Source organism: Trichechus manatus, unplaced genomic scaffold, assembly GCF_000243295.1.
Source record: "Trichechus manatus latirostris isolate Lorelei unplaced genomic scaffold, TriManLat1.0 scaffold00291, whole genome shotgun sequence".
Classification (NCBI taxonomy): Eukaryota; Metazoa; Chordata; class Mammalia; order Sirenia; family Trichechidae; genus Trichechus; species Trichechus manatus.
Genome location: NW_004444227.1, coordinates 425,299 through 439,993, shown reverse-complemented (window position 1 = coordinate 439,993; position 14,695 = coordinate 425,299). Strand labels below are relative to the sequence as shown.

The 14,695-nt window shown below is 38.2% G+C and overlaps 1 protein-coding gene across 1 annotated transcript in view; it reads left to right on the top strand.

The window, feature by feature from the left end:
• Positions 1 to 467: 467 nt before the first annotated feature.
• Positions 468 to 14,695, top strand: part of STPG2 (sperm tail PG-rich repeat containing 2) — a 265,153-nt gene continuing 250,925 nt past the window's right edge. The window contains exon 1 of the mRNA XM_004390246.2: positions 468 to 576. Within this exon, the coding sequence (XP_004390303.2) occupies positions 468 to 576 (109 nt within the window). The remainder of the gene's footprint in view (positions 577 to 14,695) is intronic.

Genomic DNA, 14,695 nt, shown 5'->3' with positions numbered 1-14,695 from the left:
GGGTGGAGGAAGTTGGGGAGCCCCTCACGCACCCAGGCGCACGCTCCAAGACCTTGGGCAAGGAACAGCCCAACCCTCTTCCCCAGAGTCTGGGCGGCCTCATTCCCCCATGCTTCCGGGGCGGAGAGAAATGGGCGGAGCCAGGGCCGGAAGCCTGGGGGCGGGCGCCTATTTTCTAATCTAGTTCAGACAAGCTTTTCCGCCCACCACAGTTTAACGGGCCGTTATGTGAGAGACCTTAATCTGGCTGTGCTGCCCTCCACTTTACCACCAGGCTAGAAACCAACTTGGGGGACATCTGACATTAATAAGTGTGTGGGGAGGTAGCCCCTACGGCATAGCTCCTCCATTTACGGAAGTTCTGCCCCGGGCCCGCTCAGACTGGTATTGGCTTTCTTTTGCTCCACGCTGCTAGCCACCCTGTTTTTAATCTCTTTTCAGCCCCTGCCCCACCCCTCCAGACCATTATGTATGATCGGGCCCCTCGCTTGCTCAGATTGACTGAGGGTGGCAGCACTGAGGACCGTGTGGGTCCTGGATCCTACCAGGTACCTTTCCTGAAGCAGCAGGCAACAGGTAAGATGGAGGGAAAGACCAGCCTTCCCCTCTGACAGGCACTTCGCCTTCAGCCTGCTCCGCTTTTGTGTGCCCGTAAGTTAAACAATAAAGCGAACTTCCGTTTATAATAGCACTTAATAGGTATAGCAAAACATGAAGTAGGCCGGGAAAATACTATCCTTATTTTACAGATGAGAACTGGTAAAATAACGTCCCATTTGCCAAGGCTGGTAAGTATACGGCAAAGAATTCTGCAGTGGTTTTCCGTATCACATTTTAAATTGTACAGACTAGATCTAGGATTTTAAATTCCTGGCTTTGCTGAAAATGTAGGTTTCCAAATCCTGTGTACTTTTTTTTTTTTTTTTTAACCCTCCTGCTGTGTCTTCTTTGTAAACCTCTCTGCCTCACATACCTTTTTTACTATTCATCTGAGAGGTTAAGATGTAAACTTTGAACCCATCCAGCAGATCCACAGGAGAAAGATACGGCGATCTGCTTCCCTAAAGATTACAGGACAGTTCTACAATGTCACATGGGGTCGCTATGAGTCGAAAAATCCACCTGATGATACTTAACAACAACTTTTGTATTTATATTTTGCAATTTAATTTAAAGAAAATGCCATCTATTTTTTTCACCCAGGTGCTTCCTATCTGATCATACCCGCATTTTTGAACTAAGTGAGAACTCCTTTTTTCCCATATTCTATTACAAAAAGCTATACTCTTGAGGGGTGGAGTGGGAATAGATATTTCTTTTGTTTGTAGTTAGTGATTTAGGTGAAACATTTCATAAATATTTGCATTTTGCATTCTACTTTTTATGTTTTGATGATTTTCTGAAGCTTAATATAATCCAAATTACAGTTTTTTCCTTGTTAACTTGCATTTTCCGTATACCTACACTATATATTTTTTAAAATTGTTATGGCCACATGATCACATTAGGGATGGATTTCGTTTCTTTGTGCAGAATATAAATTTGTCATCTGTCAGTGTTTCAATCTTGAATTTTACTGCTTTTCAGCATCTGATGCCAGTATTCTTAGAGCTCATTATGTCTGTCTTTATTTTAATGCAGTTGACAACAAAGATGTTATCAGCATTAACTCCCAAACAATCTACTGGCCACCAACAGCCACCCAAAATGCCTATACCTATGATACTTTTCAATCCTTAGTTTATTTGGACATAAGTGACCAGTATCAGAAACAGTTCTTCTCATGGTATCTATAACATCATCATTTTCTCCTGATTTTTTTTCCAGCTATTGGCTTGGAACAGTGCCTGACACATGGTTGGAACTAATCAACATTTGTTAACTGCTGAATAATGGAATAATATTTTCCCTCTTCAACCTTCACAGTCTTCTCTAAAGGCCTCTGTCACCTTTTACTTCCCATCCTTTGCTTATTGTTCTTTTCACATGTATCTTCTCATTCAAATCTATAGCTTCAGCTACTACCCATATTCTAATTCTGATGACTCCTAAAAGACACTCTTTAGAGCTGTAGATGTTTTGTGTCTCTAGGATAAGCTTTCTCCTGATCTTAAGGCATTCAGCATTGCCAATTACTGTTATGTACATCTCCGCCTCTGTGCTTTGAACTCATTATCTTACCGAGCAAAACTAGCTCCTTTTCTGAAATTCCCTGTCTCAGTTGATCATAAACTTCAAGCTTTGAAATTATTCTAGAATTCTCTGCCTGCCCACCTGCCACTCCCATTGATCATTAAGATTTATTGATTTTATCTTCGCAGTTGGCCCCCTTTCTCCATTTCACTGCCCTTTGACTTAGTTAAAGCCTCTATTATTTCTGTTCTAAATTGAACCAATAAAATATTAACTGGTTTCTCTGTGTTAGTCTCCAGCCCATTTTCTATCTTGTGGCTGGAATGATCCTTTTAAAATATAAACATAATCATGTTATTTGTTAAAAAAAAAAAAAAAAAAACCTTTTTAACTCTAAGGTTAAAACCTGAACTTCTTAACATGGTGCATAAAGTTCTTCATAATCTGATCCCTGACCTGGTTTCCCACTTTATTGGCCCTTTTCAGGCACCCATACCTCCACCAACACTTACCTTACGTTTCAGCAATTCCAACTTTGCAGATTCCATAAACTCATGCTCTTTCACCTCTCTTCCTTTGTACTTCTGATACCTTTGCCTAGTATGCTCTGTCTTCCTTTCTGACTAATTTCTACTTACTCTTTGAGACTCAACTAGAGTGAAGTTCTCTGACTACTTTTTCTTGGGTTTTTCTACTCAGATTTTTTAATGACCCTGTCATAGCACTTTGAAACTATATTGCAATTAACTTATGTGGCTGCCCCAATAAAATGTGAGCTACTTGAGGCCAAAGACCATTATCTTTAACTCCACTATTCTCAGTTTGTAGCCCAATGCCATAACATGTAGTGCTCAATTTGTAAAAAATAACAAACTAATTCTTGAAATAAAGCTAAAAAAATTAATTTGCTGCTCATAGCATAGTTAAAAATACTTATGACTTCTGTAAACTCTGCTTAGAGGGCAGTAACTATGGTGTGGCAAGGCCCCTCTTTTACTGTTTTCTAGGATTGTGCCTTGTTGATTTATGAGGGAAACTAGAAAATTGCATGCTTGGGATGAACACCTGCAGCCTGTTGATTGCTGTGTTTAGCAGTATTCAGGGATGACATGTTGATAATTGATAGAAGGGGTTCAAGTATCTCTTTAGTTATTTCTCTGCTGGATTTCCTGGCAAGATAATTTAAGAGTAGCTACCATCTCTTTCTTAGGTACATTCTGCCTCACCTATCTTTAAGATCAATAACACATGGACTATGAAGACATATGCACAGTAACTTTACTTAAAGGTCAGTAGATTTAACCGAGTATGATGTGAGAAGAGCAGAATTTGGGACTTTATGTAACTTACTTGTTACTTGGAACTACGGAAGAGGAGAGGACCTCAGAACCTTAGATCTTCAAAAGCAGGCTATGGATACTCTTTATTCTCAATTTTTCTCCCTTCAAATTCCCACTCTCCTTTTACTGTAGCCTGCTTGGTCAATCCTCTAGTCTCTTGTCGCGAAGTTTTTCTCGGGAAATTCTTTCTACGTCAGAAGGAGGAAGAATTCTGGATCTGAGACCCCTCTAGTAATTTGAAAGCTCCATTGTGTTTCCTCAGAGGCTCTCAGGATTTGCAGCCTGAAAGGGACAGGAGTGGGCTCTGCTTTCATAAATGGGAGAGATAGTGAATACTCAAATTCCAGATTAGTGAGAACTGCACTTGATTTATTTTTTTTTTAAACTGAGAAGTTTGTGTATTGTGTCTCATCGAAGTCAATTTTCCCTGGGGACAATCAGCCTAGTCTAATATGAAAACATATTCCTTTTAATAATGTGACTGCTCCTGGCATTACTGTGCTAAGGAGTATTTTGTTGCTTTTTGAGCTTGATTGACATAATAAGAGACACCTCTACATTAACTGTATATTAACTATCTATATTAGTTATCTAGGTGACACAGCATATTTCTTCTTCTATGGGGGAAGGGTTTGCTTTGTTCTGCCACAGAGGTATGAGCTGTCCATGCTCTTGTACTCATGCTTGTATGCTTATGCTAACAGTGATGATTTTCTCTTATTAGCCAGTCTGAAAATAGGGAAGCCAGGTAAGGGAATGCAGTCTATATTTAAGTTTAATAAATAATATGCATGTGGTTACTCTACATGTCAGTGTCCCTGAATATGAGAACATGCTGCAAAGATCTAGTTACTGCTTGTATGTGAAGAATGCTCTTTTCTTTGTTTTGTGGCAGTAGTTGTGGCTATAGAACTTGTTCTTTCATCACATGCTGCCTAGCTACTTTCTCAGAATGGACTGACTTTTATTGCTTCATGTCAGTTTGATTTATCTTCTGCTGTTTATCTTATACTCCAGCAACCCTAATCCCCCAGAACCCTCTTTTCCTGTATTTTATATCTTAATTATTGGCAGCCCTGTTTATAGTGTAATTATTTGTTTATTTGTCTGGCTTCCCAGTATTTGAGGCCACAATTTTATCTTATTCATTACTGTACTCTCACTGCCTATCTCAGACACATTAAAAGGCACTCAGTATTTGTTGAATGACTGACCAAAGCTGTAGTTTAGAATAAAAAAACCAAAAAAAAAAAAAAACAAAAAAAAAAAAACAAAACCCAAACAAACAAAAACCCAAACCCCAAACCTGTTGCTGTCGAGTTGGTTCGGACTCATAGCAACCCTATAGTACACGGTAGAACTGCCCCATAGGGTTTCTAAGGAGTGGCTGGTGGATTCAAACTGCTAACCTTTTGGTTAGCAGCCAAAGCACTTAACCTCTGTACCACCAGGGCTCTGTAGTTTAGAATATTTCTTATTAATTCTATGTTTATTGTTTACTACGCAGGGCACTATGATAGGGTGACCAGCCACTCTGTTTTGCCAGGGACCATCCTAGTTTTAACACTGAAAGTAGACATTTATCATTATAAACATTTTTATTTGCTTGTGGCTTTACTTGAGCTCAATATTTCGTATGTACTTTTAACTAATTGACAGAAGATTCTATATAATTAATCAGTAATAGATATAATTAATTTTGAAAAACTTCAATGAAGATTTTATATAAGTGCTGGCTTTCTTGATTCTCTTTGTTGCTCAGTTCTTTCCTACATATATATTCTACCATCAATAATATACTGAATGCGTGGGGCTATCAGGTGTAAGTTTTTTTCCATTTTTATATGAATGTCAGTATTTTACAAATAATTTTACATTTGTTTAGGTAGATTCAGTTAGAGTCTTTGCTATATCTGATGACAATGACCTCAGAAGTAGCCTGAGATTAGCTTTCTTAGTTTTAATATATTTATCTCACATTACCTTAGTGTCTGTATTATGAACCTTTTAATTGTGAGATATGAGGGGCGGTGTTGGTTCAGTGGTAGAATTCTTGCCTTACATGTGAGATACCTAGATTTCATTCCCTGCCAGTACATCTCAAGTGCACCTGCTACTGGCCGGTCAGTGGAGGCTTGAGTGTTGCTATGATACTGAATAGGCTTCAGCGGAGCTTCTAGGCTAAGGCAGAGTAGGAAGAAAGCCCTGGTGACCAACTTCCAAAAACTTCGCCAGTGGAAACCTTATGGACCACAACCTTCTGATCTCCTCATGCATGGGGCCTTCATGAGCTGGGTGCAGATTTGACAGCAGCTAACAATTATAAGATATAATACTTATGCATAAAATTGTGTAAATATAAACATGCAGTTTAAAAAGCAGTCAGGTCAAGCAATGGAACACTACCAAATTTTTGTTTTCAATCATAACCCTTTACCTTTCTTCTAAAGGTAAGTGCTGTCCTGATATTTATTCTAATCATTTGCTTTTCTTTATGGATTGTTAAATCCTCTTGATGAAATGACCTCTTCATCATTATGAAATGTCTCTCTTATCCTTGGTAATACTCCTTGCTTTATAATCTGCTTTGTCTGATTTTAATATAGTTACTTCAGCTTTCTTCGATTCATAGATGAATGGTATATCTCTGCATTCTTTTATTTTTTTGAATATTTCATTGTGTTTTAGGTGAAAGTTTACACAGCAAATTAGATTCCTGTTCAACAATTCATACACAGATTGTTCAATGACATTGGTTACTATCCCCACAATGTGTCAGCACTCTCAACATTTCCACCCGACCTGCCCTTTTTCCATCCATCCAGTTTCCCTGTGCCTTCTTGCCGTCTCATCTTTGCTTTTGGGTAAATGTTGACTGTTTGGTCTCGTGTAGTTGATTGTTTAAAGGAGCACACTCCTCACGGGTGTTATTGTTTATTTTTTAGGCTAATCTATTATTTGGCTGAAAGGTGACCTCTGGGAGTGGCTTCGGTTCCAGGTTAAAAGGGTATCTTAGGATGATAGTCTCGGGAATACATTCTTTTATTTTTAACCTCTGTGTCTTTATGTTTTAAGTAGGTTTCTTATAGACAGCATCAAGTTGGCTCTTGCTTTTGTATCTAGCTGACAACCTCTGCCTTTTAATTGACATATTTAGATGTTTTACATTTAACTTAATTATCAGTATTGTTAGGTTTAAATCTGCTATCTTTCTGTTAGTTTTCTGTTTATCCCATATGTTCTCTTTTTCTTTTTTGATTTTAATTGAATTTTTTTTTTTTTAGTAATTCTTTTTTGTCTCCACTGTTGGCTTATTAAGGAGTGCTGGTGGTGTAATGGTTAAGTACTCAGCTGCGAACCAAAAGGTTGGTGGTTCTAACCTACCCAGCAGCTCCATGGGAGAAAGACCTGGTGATCTGGGAGAAAGACCTGGCCATCTGTTCCTGTAAAGATTACAGCCTAGAAAACTCTATGGGGTAGTTCTCCTTTCTCACGTGGGGTCACTATGAGTTGAAATCGACTCGATGACACCTAACAACAGCAACAATAATGGCTTATTAGCTACACCATTTTTTTTTTTTTTTAGTGGTTGCTCTAGGGTTTACAGTATACATTTCTAATTTATCACAATTTACCTTCAACAAATAATTGAGCTACCGAGTTCTGGTGGAACAATGGTTAAGCACTTGGCTGCTAACTGAAAGGTCAGTGGTTTAAATCCACCATCCACTCCATGGGAGAAAAGATCTGGCAATCCACTTCTGTAAAGATTACAGCCTAGGAAACCCTATGGAGCAGTTCTGCTCTATCATATAGGGTTGCTATGAGTCAGAATCGACTCAGCGGCACACAGCAACAACACAGAGTCCCTGGGTGGTGCAAACAGTTAAACTGTCTCACCTAGTTAAACAACTATTAGGTAAAAGGTTTGTAGTTCAAATCCACCCACAAGCACCTCGGAATACAGGCCTGCAGTCTGCTTCTGTAAGGTCTCAGCCTTGAAATCCCTGTGGAACAGTTCTACTTTGTACACGTGGGGTCACCATGAATCAGGATCAACTAACAACAACAACAACAACAACTCATATATAGTATATGAGTCTTATAACAGTATGCCTCCATTTCCACATCTCACCCTCATGCTGTTGTCACAGAATATAATACCACAATTTTTTTTCTTGAAACAATTATTTTTTTTTAAAGAGATTAAAGATGAGAAAACATGTTTTTTACTTACCATGTAACTTACGCTGGGTTCTCTAGAGAAGCAAAACTGGTAAAGCGTATAAATATATATATATATATATATAGATTTATATCAAGGAAACAGCTCACATGATTATAGAGGCTAGAATGTCCCAAGTCCATGGATCAGGGTAGAGGCCTCTCCCAATTCATGCAGCCGCAGAAGCTGGCGAACCCAAGGTCGGCAGGCCGGAGAGCAGGGCTCCCGCTCACAGGCTGTGAGGGTCCATGAATTCCAAGATCAGCAGACAAGACCACAAGGTTTCTCCTGATTCACATAGCTGCAGGGACTGGTGAACCCGAGATCAGCAGGTTGGGGAACAGGACTATTGCTCACAGACTGTGAAGATCGATGAATCCCAAGATCGACAGGTAAGCTGCTAGCTCAAGTCCCAAGAACTGGAGGTGAGATGACAAGAGGCAGCTGCTGGGTCTGGAACAAGCCAAAAAACTTGGCTAGGCGAGCAGGAAGGAAGTAGCCGGTGGAGGGCAGAAAGATGAAGGCTGAGGGGGCGGTGAGCTGCCACAGGCCCTGCCCCCACCAGTACCACTCATCACATTCCATCATGGGGGTGATCACAATCAGATGTCAACAGGGAAGTGATCACAACATTATACAAAATGCCGAAACACTGAGAATCATGGCCTAGCCAAGTTGACATACAATCTCAACCATCACACCATGTAAAATCTGTTGTTAATCCCATCAGTGTATTTTCATTTCAAATGTTGTATTTTTTATTCTCAGAGGTTTAATTAGGATCTTTTTGATATCTTCCATTTATCTCATAATGTTCATGTTTTCCTCTACCTTTTGGGCATATGAAGACTATTAGGGCTACTTTAGTGTTCTTGCTAGTTACATCATCTCATTTCTGGATCTGTTTCTTGTATTTGACTTTTGCCTTTTTTATGGGTTACATTTTCCAGCTACTTTGTATTCCTGGTAATTTTGATTGTATGCCAGACATTGTGAAATTTATGTTTTTGGTTGCTGGCTTTGGTTGTGTTCTTTAATATTTGTTGTTTTTTGTTATAACATGTAGCTAAGTTGCTAGGTATAAGTTGAATTTTTTTATAAGTTTTATTGTGATGAAATATATATAACAAAACAATTGCCATTTCAACCATTTTTATGTATACAGTTCAGTGACATTATAATCACGTTCACTATGTTGTGCGACCATCACCACTGTCTATCTCCAATTTTTTTATGGTCCTTATAAGAAACTCAATATCCCTTAAGCGGTGCTTCTCCATTTCCCCCTCCTACTTGCCTATGGTAACCACTAATAAACTTTGGTCTTTATACACTTACCTATACAAAGTGTTTCATATAAATGAGATCATACAATATTTGTCTTTTTGTGTCTGACTTATTTTGCTCAGCATAATGTTTTTAAGGTTCATCCATGTCATAGCATGTATCAGAACTTCATTTCTGAGGCGGAACCAACATGGTGCTATAGACAGAAGCACCATGCCATCCCTGTATAGAAAAGGCCCAAAAAACTAAGTAAAACAGATGCAAGTGTCAATCCTGGAACCCTAAATTTCAAGGTAATCATAAAGAAAGTTAACAAACCTACTGATCAAAGTGAAAAATAAAAATATAAAGTCTTAGTAAACAAAAAGTTACAAAATTGAAAGAAATGAAAAAAAAAATCCACAAACAAAAGGAATTCAGCACAGGAGAGTAAGAGGAACAAAGAAAATGTCAGCTCACACACACACACAAAAAGGCCCTATAAAATGACAGCAAGAAACTCACACCTCTCAATGATCACACTGAATGTAAATGGCTTAAATGCACCCATAGACAGTGACAGAATGGATAAAAAAACAGGACACATCAATATGCTATCTACAAGAGACACACCTTAGAAACAAAGACATAAATATGTTAAAAATCAAAGGTGGAAAAAATATATCAAGCAAACAGCAATCAGAAAAGAGCAGGAGTAGCAATACTCATCTCAGATAAAATAGACTTTAAAACAAAATCCACCATAAAAGACAAGGAAGGACATTGTATAGTGTTAAAGGGACAATCCACCATAAGGGCGTAACCAAAATAAATATCTACACACCCAATGACAGGGCTCCAAAAAGATAAAGCAAACTCTAACATCACTGAAAAGAGAAACTGACAGTTTCACAATAGTAGTAGGAGACTTCAACACACCAATCTCAGTAAAGAACAGAATATCTAGAAAGAAACTCGACAAAGATATGGAAGATCTAAAGGCTATAATCAGCTTGACTTCATAGACATACATAGAACACACCACCCAACAGCAGCAAAGTATGCATTCTCTTCCAATGCACGTGGAATGTTCTCCAGAATAGACCACATCTTAGGCCACAAAGCAACCCTCAACAAAATCCAAAACATTGAGATAATAGAAAGCATCTTCTCTGATCACAACACCATAAAAGTAGAAATTAATTGTAGGAAGAGCAAGGACAAAAATCACATACGTAGAAACTGAATAACACCTTGGTTCAAAACCGCTGGGTAATAGAAGAAATCAAAGATGGAATAAAAAAATTTCTAGAATCAAAAGAAAATGAAAACATATCATAGCAAAATCTTTGGAACACAGCAAAGGAGGTGCTCAGAGGCCGATTTATGGCAATTGATGCACACATCAAAATAGAAGAAAGGGACAAAATCAAAATGTTAGCTATACAACTCCTATAAATAGAGAACAGTAAAAGAAGCCCACAGCTACCAGAAGAAAGGAAATAATAAAGATCAGAGCAGAAATAAATGAAATAGAGAATAGAAAAACAATAGAAAGAATCAACAAAACCAAAAATTGGTTCTTTGAAAGAATCAACTAAATCAACAAACCACGGGCAAAATTGACAAAAGAAAAACAGAAGAGAAAGCAAGTAACCCAAATAAATGAAATGGGGGATGTTCCAACAGACCCAACTGAAATAAAAAGGATCATAACAGAGTACTATGGAAAACTATACTCAACAAATTTGAAAACTTAGAGGAAATGGATAAATTTCTAGAAACATACTACCTACCTAAACTGACGCAAACTGAGGTAGAAAATCTGAGCAGACCCATAACAACAGAAGAGACTGAAAAGGTAATAAAAACTCCCAGCATAAAAATGTCCTGGCCCAGATGACTTCAGTGGAGAATTCTAACAAACATTCAGAGAAGAGCTCACACCAGTACTACTCAGACTATTTCAGAACGTAGAAAAGGAAGGGATACTTCATTCATTTTATGAAGCCAGTATAACCCCGATACCAAAACCAGGCAAAGACACCACAAAAAAAAAATTACAGGCCAATATCTCTCGTGAATATAGATGCAAAAATTCTCAACAAAATTCTAGCCAATAGAATTCAACATTAAAAACAAACAAACAAAAAAACACCCTAACCAAGTGAGATTCATACCAGGTATGCGAGGATGGTTCACCATTAGAAAATCAATCAACATAATCCACCACATAAATAAGAGAAAAGAATCACAAGATCATCTCAATTGGTGCAGAAAAGGCATGCGATAAAGTCCAACACCCATTCATGATAAAAACTCTCAATAAAATAGGAATAGAAGGGAAATTCTTCAACATAGTAAAGGGCATCTATGAGTCAGAATCGACTCAATGGCAACAGATTTGGTTTTGATTTTGGTTGTACAGAACCAACAGCCAACATCACTCTTAATGGAGAGAGGCTGAAAACATTCCCCCTGAGAGCAGGAACAAGACAAGGATGCCTTTTATCACCACTCCTACTTAACATTGTGCTAGAAGTCCTAGCTAGAGCAATAAGGCAGGAAAAGGAAAGGGCATCCAGATTGGTCAGGAAGAAGTAAAACTGTCTCTATTTGCAGATGATATGGTATTATACATAGAGAACCCAAAAGATTCCACAAGGAAACTGCTGAAATTAATAGATTCATCAGAGTAGCAGGATAAAAGATCAACATACATAAATCAGTTGGATTCCTATACACCAGTAAAGAGAACTACGAAAAGGAAATCAGAAAAGCAAGACCATTTATAATAGCCCCTAAAAAAAAAACAAAAAACTTAGGAATAAATCTAACCAGGGACGTAAAAGACCTATACAAAGAAAACTACAAAATGCTACTGCAAGAAGCCAAAAGAGACCTACATAAATGGAAAAACATGCTATGCTCATGGGTAGGTAGACTCAACATTGTGAAAATGTCAATTCTACCCAAAGCAATCTACAGATACAGTGCAATCCCAATCCAAATACCAACATTATTCTTTGATGAGATGGAGAAACTAATCATTGACTTTATATGAAAAGGAAAGAGGCCCCAGATAGGTAAAGCACTATTGAAGAAGAATAAAGTAGGAGGCCTCACACTGCCTGACCTCAGAACCTACTATACAGCTACAGTAGTCAAAACAGCCTTGTACTGGTACAATGACAGGCACATTGACCAATGAAACAGAATAGAGAACCGAGATGTAAATCCAACCATCTACAGTCACCTGATGTTCATCAAAGGCACAAAGTCCATTTAATTGAGAAAAGGCAGTCTTTTTACAAATGGTGCTGGCAAAACGGAATGTCCATCTGTAAAAAAATGAAGCAGGACCCATACCTCAGAACATACACAAAAACTAATTTAAAATGAATCAAATACCTAAATATAAAACCAAAAACTATAAAGATCATAGGAAAAAAAATAGAGTCAACCCTAGAGGCCCTAATATACAGCATAAAATAGGATACCATAACTAACGATACACAAATACTGGAATATAAGCTAGATAACTGGGATTCTCTAAATATTAAACACTTACGGTTGTCAACAGACTTCACTAAAAGAGTAAAAAGAGAACCTGCAGACTGGGAAAAAATTTTTGGCTATGACAAGTCCAGCAAAGCTTTAATCTCTAAAATCTATAGGATAATACAACACCTCTACAACAAAAAGCAAATAATCCAGTTAAAAATGGGCAAAGGAAATGAACAGACACTTCACCAAAGAAGATATTCAGGTGACTAACAGACACATGAGGAAATGCTTGCGATCACTAGTCATTAGAGAAATGCAAATGGAAAGTTCAAGGAGATACCATCCCACCCCGACATTACTGGCACGAAGCAAAAAAAAAAGAAAATAACAAATGTTGGAGAGGCTGTGGGGAGATTTGAACTCTTACGCATGGCTGGTGGGAATGCAAAGTGGTACAGCCATTTTGGAAAATGATATGCTCCTTCCTTAAAAAGCTAGAAATAGAAATACCATATGATCTATCAATCCTATTCCTAGGAATATGTCCTAGAGAAATAAGAGCCATCACGCAAATAGACATGCACACCCACATTCATTGCATCATTACTCACAATAGCAAACAGATGGAAACAACCTAAGTGCCCATCAACAGAAGAATGGATAAACAAACGATGGTACATACACACAGTGGAATACTAGGCAATGATAAAGAACAGTGATGAATCTACAAAATATCTCACAGCGTGGATAAATCTGGAGGGCATTATGCTGAGTGAAATAAGTCAATCACAAAAGGACAAATACTGTATGAGACCACTATTATAAAAACTCACGAAAAGGTTTACACACAGAAAGGAACAAACTGATGGTTACGAGGGGGACGTTGGAGAGGGAAAAGCACTAAATAGACAATACATAAGTGGTAACTTTGGTGAAGTGTAAAGCAATACTAGGGAAGTCAGCACAGCTTGCCCAAGGCAAGGTCATGGAAGTTTCATAGACACTTGCAGACTCCCTGAGGGACTGAATTACTGGACTGAGGGCTGGGGACCATGGTTTTGGGGAATATCTAGCTCAATTCATAGTTTATAAAGAAAATGTTCTACATCCTACTTTGGTAAGTAGTAGTGTCTGGGGTCTTAAAAGCCTGTGAGCAGCCATCTAAGATACTCCACTGCCTCACTGTGTCTAGAGCAATGGAGAATGAAGAAAACCAAAGACGAGAAAGATTAGTTCGGGCTAATGGACGACAAGTACCACAGCCTCCACCAGACTGCGTCCAGCACAGCTAGATGGTGCCCAGCTACCACCACCAACTACTCTGAAAAGGATCACACCAGAGGGCCCTGGACAGAGCTGGACAAAATTATAGAACAAAATTATAACTCACAAAAAAAGACCAGACTTACTGGTCTGACAGAGACTGGAGAAACCTTGAGAGTATGGCGCCCGGACATACTTTTAACTCAGTATTGAAGTCACTTCTGAGATTCATCCTTCAGCCGAAGAATAGACAGTCCCATAAACAATAAAACACGTAGCTCAACCATGTATATGAGAGTAAATGGGCACACCAGCCCAGGGTAAAGGACAAGAAGGCAGGAGGGGACAGAAAGCTGGTGATGAGGAGCCCAAGGTGGAGAATGAGAGAGTGTTGACATGTCATGGGTTTGGCAACCAATGTCACAAAACAATATGTGTATAATTGTTTAATGAGAAACTAATTTGCTCTGTAAACCTTCCTCTAAAGCACACACACACAAAAAAGCTTCATTTCTCTTTTTGACTGAATAATATCCCATTGTACATACCACTTTTTTTTTGTAGGTGTTCCTTACCATTTTATTAATTAATTTATTTTTTTAATTGTACTTTAGGTGAAGGCTTACAGAACAAACAGTTTCTCATGAAACAGAAGTACACACGTTGTTTAATGACTTTGGTTAACAACCCCACAACATATCAACCCTCTAACTTCTCCACCATTTTTTTTTTTGGTGAAAATACACATAGCCAAACATACACCATTTCAAAAATTTCTACATGCACCAGTGACATTGACTACCCTCTTCGAATTGTGCTGTTATTCTCACTTAAGATGAAGGTTTACAGAACAAAATAGTTTCTCATTTAGCAGTTACTACAAATGTTGCCCTATGACAATGGTTAACAATCTCACAACACATCAACAAAATCCTTACTCAACCTTGGGTTCCCTATCACC